Consider the following 9,526-nt stretch of genomic DNA (forward strand, 5'->3'; position numbering starts at 1 on the left):
TCTTGCAAAAAATGTTCACCATGTTCCTTTTTTTACGCTAATTGGTCTCTTATTTTATAATTAACGACAGGTTTTTTTTAAGGTTTGGTTTGGGTGACCGCTAAGTAGTTTTAAGAGACCGCAAGTGTTTCATTTAAATACCAGTAGTTGTAGTTGCAAGTCCAAATTTTGGGAAACCGCTGGAGAAATTTGAACACCTTAAAAAAAACACTGATTAACGATATAATATACATATTGCTACATAATTGTATGGTTCTACAACGGACGCTATGTTCATCGACACAGTTATGTGTGAACTGGCACCCTACGTTCAAGACCTTGACGCCTCTAGTAGTACAAATGCATTGTAATGAAGAGTTAAAAATGCAAGTTTCAGTCAATTTCAAAGCCGCAATCGGCATACCAAACAATACCGTATTTACTCGATAGTAAGCCGCGGCCTATATTGTTTTTTACCTGCCGTTTGTGCGGCTTACAACCGAGGGCGGCTTACAACCGAAGGCGGCTTATATTTTAATTTTATGCCGAAATTATTTCTACACTCCAACATTTTAAATTATTTGGGGTTCAAAGCATGTAAGCGTGTACAGATTAAACGTCGGTATACGTTCTGTTGGGTACAGTTATCAACGTAACTTAACAGATATGGGCAAATGGTTTTACCATATAACTACAGAAAGATCTATTAAGAAACAATCGCATCTAAAATTCCAGCATGCGGCTTATAATCGAGGGCGGCTTACATTATTTTTGTAACACCTCAACATGCGGCTTACAATCGAGGGCGGCTTACAATCGACAAAATACGGTATAGTAGATTGAAGCTAGAAATATTGTGTTGAATTTATTTCGCTTGGTGAAAGAACACATAGTGACACAATTGCACTAAACACTCACCAAGCCTGCAATTACAGAAGACAGAAAAATAAATTGGGTTAAAATGCAACTAACAAATAAGAATTACCTTGAATAAATAATTTGAAACAACAAGGGACAACACACAGTGAAGAACAACATTCTAAATACAAGGTTCTGTAAATCCGTTAAAAACACACATGTTGGAATACTCGCACAAAAATAGATCACTACCACTATGTGCGAAATTTGCATTGTATTATGCTATGGCCAGTCTTCATGTAAATGCAATTTATTCCAACGACGTTCTCTAGAATATGCGATCTGTTCATAAATGCGGTATTTTCTTCATTATTTTAGTGGACTGCAATTTTTTGAGTATACCTTAATATAGAGAAAATTGCAATGTTTTTAATATAGAGTAAATTGCACTGTTTTTTTTTTTTTATCTCTGTTAGATATTAAGAATTCACTTTGGTAAAAAAAAATGCTGATACAAAGTATGTAAAACGAACTTTGAAACCTATATCAGATAACTTGAAACAAAAATTTTTATCCACGCAAGTGCACAGCAAATAACACAAGCATGTAGGTTGTGCTAAGTCAACAATTTGAAGCTTTAAGGCAGTGATTCTTAACCTTTTTGCCTTATCGGACCCTTTTTTGTGCTGTAATCTAATTGCGTACCCCTTAGAAGTTTAGGTATTTTTGTCCTTTTTTATTAATAAGCAACCAAAACATGGTGCATAAAGTTACTACCACATTCGGTTAGGGAATCAACAAGAAAGAGCCATTACAGTGCAATGTGACGTTGTTGTCCACTAACAATTTACGTCTGTTGCATCACAACGGGGTTTAGATATGTCATAATGCACTGTGGTTTGGCGCCTACGAAGAATGTTTTCAAACAAGTTTCATGCTATTCTTAAAACCCCCTGAAAACGCTTGGCGGACCCCCTGTTGAGAACCACTGCTTGAAAATACGAGGAAATTTGATGTTATGTCATCAGTTTTAACTCAAGATAATTATTCTATAATTGAATTTGAGCAACACAAACAAAACAACACAAATTTTGCAGCAAATTTAAAAATCATTTTTCTATGCATCACTATTATTTGCATAATTGTTTTAGCGTTTATTTGCTTTTAAATCATGTAGTTGCAGAATTAAAATGTTTACCAATTATCGGTTAAATATTTCTGTGTCACTTTTTCACTTAATTTCCATAGTTTTCTACTGGTTTCTTGGTCTTTTGCTAATTCTCTCAGTTCCTCGTGTTTACAATTATGGAAATATTGGCCACTTAATTGGATTATGTTGTCATCCAGAGAACAATACATTGTTGTTTGTGCCCCATAATATGCATCCCTGAAAACAAATGCTCAATTAAGCCCTGTACCTTACTATACTTAAGACTAGAGAGAGAATGATTAAGGTAAATCTTAGATGAGACTTACTTAAATAAAAAAATCACTTAAATAAAAAGATAAATTTTGAAGGACTATTCACCCAGAAATAAAACAGTAATAAATAATGTAAAATAGTACACATCTACATTGCCTTAAACACTATGTTAGCATACTTTGCAGTAAAATGTTACCGAAATTAAATTTGCAACGAGAAAACCTCATTAAAAACTTGTTGTCATCCAGGAAGATTTTATTTTTCCAATGGCCAATGATCAAATGTTCACCTTTGTACCAATTAACCCTTTATTTGCTCCATATTATCATTAAAGTTTGTCAGCCCAAATAATAAAACAAAAACAAAGTATTTTATGACTTAAGTGCCAAACATTATTGCATATTAACCTGGTATGGTATGATCACTACGGTTAGGTCAGGAAGGCCTATTTAAGGCATTTCCTACTTGGTATTCATTCAGTTTAACAAATTTATCCTTTAAATGGTGTTGTGCTAAACAAAATACTTTTGTTTTTAGGAACTTGTAATTTTGCTGACATTTCGCCCACTACAGAAAGAGAGCTTCTTTATGGCAAAAAGAACAACTAGTATTTTGTTTAGCATCACACCAGTTGAACATCAAATATGTTAAATATCCATTCGAATTGTTGTTTCATTCGAATTGTTTTGCCTCAACATGAATAGAAAAGTGGTAACAACCAAATGATACAATTTTGGTGCTTTGGCTAACAATGTAACAGCAACAACATTGTGCACCACAGGGGTAAAACATCACCAAACTATTGGCTTATAATTAAAAACCATTTTACAAGCAAATAAACATGTTTACTTTAGAACAAGATAATTTGCCACTTGTCGAATAATGCTCATTGGAGGACTTGAAAACATGACATCTGTTCCCAACTCAGATTGAATAACTCCTGTTACAAAAAGACCAAATGTCACTTACACAATAAGTATTATGGCCCATATAGCCTGTTAAGCTAAGATGTTTAACATTTCATCTCATTTGAACCCCTTAAAAGCAAAAAAGTTTAATTGCCACACTAAGTTTACATGTGAAAAACATTGGGATTACTTCCAACTGGCACAAAGCATGTCAAACTAACTACTATTAATTTATTCATTCCTGATCGAGAACTTAATGTGAAACGAGTCATGATTTTTCATGTAAACATGTTTTATTTTCTATTGTTACCACCAATGGGGCTACATTGGACATACTAGTTCAGGATGTCTACAACCCTAGCCCTAACTGTTTTTGTATGACCCATGTAACTTTTCTTCATACAATCATCGAATCAGTTGTAATAAGCACACAGCCCTAAATATTACACTTATCATCAAAAAGCATGTCAATATGTATCTATTGTGGGGCAATATGTGCTCTATGTGATAACATAAATGAATTGATTACTTTTCTTTTTTGTTGCAAACAAATTGGTTCCTTGTTGTATTAATATTTAGGTCTTAAAACATGAAGCAATTAAAAGAGTAAATTCAGTCAGTTGATACAAAAGAATTTCTCCTTTGCGGCACGCCAAGTATTTTCGAAACATTAATGCATCCCTACTTTTGGATCATCCTCTACTACAGGGGTGTCAAACTCGCGGCCCGCGGGCCGCATGCGGCCCACGAAGCTCTCCAATGCGGCCCACGAACACTCAACAACAATTGTAGTATTTTGTCTTATATGTTATGAATAGAAACGATAGTAATTAATCCGTTCATCAAACCGTCCCACATGCAGAAACGAGTTTACGGCCCACATGCAGAAACAAGTTTGAGCGGCCGTAAACATATGTAATTAAAATTCCTTTGGCAAAAATTTTGATTTTCAAACTGCCCTAAACAGATTTTGTGTTACTGAAAAGAGTATTACTAGCCTAGTAGCCATATGCGACAGACCTTTTGTAGGCCTATTGTGTACAAACAATGCGAAAAAACAGGCACCAAATGGGTCACAATATAGATTATGACGTAATAAACAGTTAATACTGATCTTCATACTGTGCAGCTCGATCTCTGCATCAAGTTGGAAATTAATCTGAGTTTTGGGGACGTCAATAGATGGTATATGTATATATGAAACCTATTTTTTTACATCTGTAATTTTAAATCAAAAACCAGCAGGTAATTGGCGGCTGTTGGTGAAATAAGGATCTGCAATGCGGCCGTCGTAGCGAATAGGTTGTTTAAGTGTATAAACCTTGATTAAAAATCACATGCGGCCCTCGGCTTAATTTTCAAACCGCAATGTGGCCCTCGAACCCCACGAGTTTGACCCCCCTGCTCTACTAGATCCCAGGGTCTGAAACCTATATCTCACTCATTTAAATCAAAGAGCAGACCAGCGATCATGGCATACTTATGGTCTCCCAAGCATTCCCATATGGCAAGGCACAGGCTAGAAAAATCTAGGCTGTGGTGGATTTGAACCCACAAAAGGAGGCTCAGTGGGACTCTACCAACTGAGAAAAGTCAAATCATAAACCACATTGACTGCCTTGTATACTGCATGTGTCAGCTTCGTACAAAGAGATTGCAAGATCAACCATTGATCAATTAAGATATTCATAAACATATAACTTAGATATCCCCAGAAGCGTTCATATAGACAAGCGATCATGGCACCCTTGAACAAACCTGGGTGTAAAGAATATGTCGTGATATCGAGTTCAATAAGCCTGTTGTTCAATTCACTTGTAAAATAAATATTGGCCAACTTGCTTTGTCCATACATTACATATCCAGAAACTAATCCATCTGCTTCATTGTGGAGCAAGTCAAAGTCCAACGGACCAAATCTGCAAAATTATTGTATATATGCCATAAATGGTTTAAAATCTACACAAGTGTTAAACATAGTGACAAAAGGTATACAGATGATACACATGTGCTTTATCTATAATGTTTATGACACTTGTGGCTATTTGTGACCAAATTATTGTTGCATTATTCCAATGTTCCCTTGACATATATATGAGGTGATATATAGCATGTAATGTCATAACATGATGGAACACTGGCGATTGGTGTGGTTCAAAACATTTTTGATTTGGTATGCAAAAACACCAAGATAATGTTTTTTTGAGAAATTTTTTGCTGCATTGCCTGGTAATGGTGATATCAGTTGAGTGAAGCTAAATTTAGCTCAAAATATCAAAGCATAAGCCATTTTTGTTAGTAATAACCAATATTGACACTGAAGCATACTGTTTCGATACATTAGAAAAACTTATGTTTTTTTTCTAACGCTTAGGCTATGACTTCTCATCATGGTGTAATACATGACTTAGTCTATTTTGCTGATTTAAAACATTCACTTTTGACCAAACTCAAATTACGCCAATTCTGTGCATGCTTAGTTTTTTATTGTTGTCCTTTTTACCTGTAAGCGCCTGATGACACATTTATAATTCGAACTGGAGATTTTTTTGAAGTTTCTTTCATTTTCTTCATCAGCAAATTGGTGAGAAGAAATGGACCGAAATGATTTATAGCAAACACTCGATGAAAACCATAATCTGTGATTCCATTGATACCAAGCACACCTGTTTCAAGTAAAATAAGTAAACAAATATTGAACATTTTTAGATATTTCTATTTTGAATTTGTTTTTGTTTTCTATTTTCTTTGTTGCTCTGTAAAAGTGTGTAGCAAAATTTGAACATTTCCACATTTATGCACACAAAAGACAGTTGCTATAAGATTGTTTCTGTAAGTTTTTACTCTATTTTGACCTACCCTATCACCCACAAGACCCCCCAAAATTTTAATAAAATGGTAAAAATTGTGCACTGAAACACGAAACAAAACTAAATTTGAAGCACAAAAATCATTTTTCATCATAAACCAAACTATATAGGTGACAAACCTGCATTGTTGATTAAATAATGAAGATTTTCCTCTTTTTTATGAAATTCTTCTGCAAATGACTTAATTGAATCAAACTTTTCAAGATCCAGTTGCATTGAAAACACCTAAAAAAAATTTGTAGTCATATAAATATGGTAATATAGTGACATCATGATTTATAATTAACATATGGAACCAAACACAAAAACAAAGAAAATACAACATTTGTGAAACTAAATGCTGTTATGGATTTAAATTAACATACAAAAATTCTTTGGTTAGGTTATAAAGCGGCGTGATAAAAATTCTTTAGAAGACAAATATATATGTAAATTCAATTAAACTACATATTATTCAGTGTACACAACAATTTAAGCATTTGTGACTACAACACTTTTTTATCATTAAAACATTTTGTAATTGCATGTATTCTATGCATTTTACAGATCCAGGATCATATTATGCATGCGCACATACAAAACCGCCAAGTGAGCATACAAGACAAATTATAGCAACTAAATAATCAGTGCAATAAACTGTGTTAGGTAGTACCATATGCTCAATATCCACATGGAGTCAAAAAAATATGTAAGAATGTCTTTGAAACACTACTCGCACATGCAGCTGCCTGGGATCACTTACACCAGAAAACTGAAAGCTGATTTCATGATTTCCCAATTTAAGTTTTATGTTGTGGCGTGCTTGCTAAATAACAGCAAAAATACATGTTTCGTTGAACACAGTGTACACTTTTTTGACATTTAAGGTCTCATCACTGGGATTCTCAAGAGATTCTCAGCAATTAGTTGGCCATTGTGACTCAATTTTATCTGTTGTTTATGTCCTGTTGTGGCATTGAACAGATTTGGTGAAGGATGGCTTTCTAGCCTGTTACACTTAACAAACTGGAGAGGTGCTAGATGGCTACACTGACCAATACAGCCTATATCTCACCACCAGCTGCACTGACTTATAGGCATTGTCAATTGTCTTCAGTTTATCATGCATTGGCTTGATGCGTTTACATTAAATTTGATTTGATTTTGCATTTCAAAAAAATTTTTTTTTTATCTGTGCACTTTATTTTTAACAAAACAGCAACATACATTTCTATTTTCAGATGCATCTGCAATTTCTTTAGCAGCTTTCAAAGATTTTGTCTTATTTCTGGAAGCTATGACAACTTTTGCTCCAAGTTTTGCAAATTCTATAGCAGCTGCCTTGCCAATTCCAACATTTCCACCTACAAATATTAATTAAAGATAGATATAAAACAAATTACAAATAACATGCCCAGCCTAAGGCAATAATTCTTGTTATGAAGTTTCACATAAATCTGGTTGTGATAGCAAAGTACTTTTAATTTTAAACATAAATATTTTAAATCACTGTCTCGAACCTGTTATCAGAACGGTTTTCCCATCCAGACGTTTATCAGATATGTAAACAGGCCCTTGTTTTACGTATTTTATCCAATAGTACACAAATAAACTCAAAAACACGATTAAAACTTGCTTTTTGGACAACATTTTGCTTGCTTCCAAATTTCAACGTTTCAAAAACCGTGACTCAGCAGATTTTCGGCAGGAGAAAGCAACTTTAACGTGACACGCTTAGTACAAAAAGTTTTAATTGTTTTGCAAAAAAATGTAGCTAAAACAAAATTTGCGTTATTGGTAAACAAAATAAATCAAACTAATGAAAATTTAAATGCAAAACTATTTCAAAAACAAGTCTTAATGTACAAAATTTTAGACACAGAGTTCAAAATATCAACACGGTACTTTCCCTCAAACACAAAAACTTGCCCATTTCGGCAAACAAACCGGAATTTTATTTCAGAGCAGGGATATAAAAGCGAACCCCTGAAAGCAGTCTTTAAGTACGAATCCGTTTGTAAACACATTTCGAAAGTTGGGCGTTTCATTCAATTTGTTGGAATCAAAAATAGTAACTGGCAGTTTTAGTTACCGTATTTACTCGATTGTAAGCAGCGGCTTATATTGTTTTTTTAACTGCCGTTTGTGCGGCTTATAATCGGGGGACGGCTTAAGGCCCGTTTACACTGTGCTTAGCGGCGCCTAACCTAACCTAACCTTGCGACCCCTTCCGTTTACACTACGATTTTCGGCGCGTACCTAAGTGTACTAAATAACATACCCGACGTCATTTTTAGCTCACAGCAACTATCGATGACCAAAATTCATCACATAAATTCATTGTTACCTATTTTAGATTCGAAAAAGTTTTTTATGAATCTAAATTAAATGATATTTTGTTAGTAAACATGATTTTGCATCTCGATAATCATACAGGATTGTTTAGTATCTTGTTGTACAGATTTATGACATGTTTATCTCACTTTCATGTTTTTATAGCATGTAGTCCCCTGTACTGTTTAAAATGTACATTTTAAATGCACTTAATTACAATGTTTGAACACAAAAAAACACAACATACAATCATAACATTGTCATAAATAATTAAATTTGAGGTAAATAGCGCACTATCATTTATTTTCGGCAAATTAACCAACTTTTTTCAATTACAAACCCGCAAGCAGCGTTAACACAAACCGTTTTCGCAGATTCAAGCAGCTTGATACGCAGAAAAACGCTCGGTAGGCGATCGCTCGCTCATTTCTACGAGACTTGAGCGCCCGAAATCAGTCAAGCGCGAAACCAGACAGAAAAAATGAAACAAACAAACTTACGCAGGTTTGAGCGAGCGCGTTACGCATAGTGTAAACGGGCCTTTACAATCGAGGGCGGCTTACAATCGAGAGCGGCTTACATTTTAATTTTATACCGAAATTATTTCCACACTCCAACTTTTTTAATTATTGGTGGTTTAAAACATGTAAGCATGTACAAATCACACGTCGATATACGTTCAGTGGGTACAGTTATCAACGTAACTAACAGATATGGGCAAATGGTTACACCATATGACAACAGAAAGATGGAAAGAAACAACAGTATCAAAAATTCCAGCGTGCGGCTTGCAATCGAGGGCGGGTTAAATTATTTTTTAACACCTCAACATGCGGCTTACAATCGAAAAATCGGGCTCAAATTTTGGGCCCGCTTTCGTCTCTGACTGGAATTGACGGAATCTGTCGGAACCTTTGAAGTGATTTGTTCTCGTGGCCTGCGTGTTTTATGATGCTCTCTTTGTTTAAGGCTTTGTATGATCAAGCGTTTTGCAAGAAATAACCAATTGCTAAGCTATAATAGGAAGTCGTGTTAGTCATGTTGGGATATAGTGACGTAATTGTGTTACCGGTGTCACAATGCCTGTTGACGTAGATCTGCTACCATGCATTTTTGCGCCTGTGCTGTTCACCTCATGTTAATAACAGAACTGTGGCTGTTAACTTTTACTCATG

At 34.7% G+C, this 9,526-nt stretch overlaps 1 protein-coding gene across 1 annotated transcript; it reads right to left on the minus strand.

Annotated features, from left to right (window-relative positions):
• Window positions 1-831: 831 nt before the first annotated feature.
• LOC145220690 (retinol dehydrogenase 12-like) lies at window positions 832-7,755 on the minus strand. Its single transcript, XM_080087922.1, has 7 exons — window positions 7,538-7,755; window positions 7,245-7,381; window positions 6,158-6,263; window positions 5,672-5,834; window positions 4,927-5,087; window positions 3,110-3,200; window positions 832-2,224 (listed from the first exon to the last, which is right to left on the minus strand). The coding sequence occupies exons 1-7, from the start codon at window positions 7,665-7,667 to the stop codon at window positions 2,032-2,034; spliced, it is 981 nt and encodes a 326-aa protein (XP_079944048.1). The 5' UTR covers window positions 7,668-7,755; the 3' UTR covers window positions 832-2,031.
• Window positions 7,756-9,526: the final 1,771 nt, after the last annotated feature.

Source organism: Phallusia mammillata, chromosome 3 (genome assembly GCF_965637545.1).
Source record: "Phallusia mammillata chromosome 3, kaPhaMamm4.hap1.1, whole genome shotgun sequence".
NCBI lineage: Eukaryota > Metazoa > Chordata > Ascidiacea > Phlebobranchia > Ascidiidae > Phallusia > Phallusia mammillata.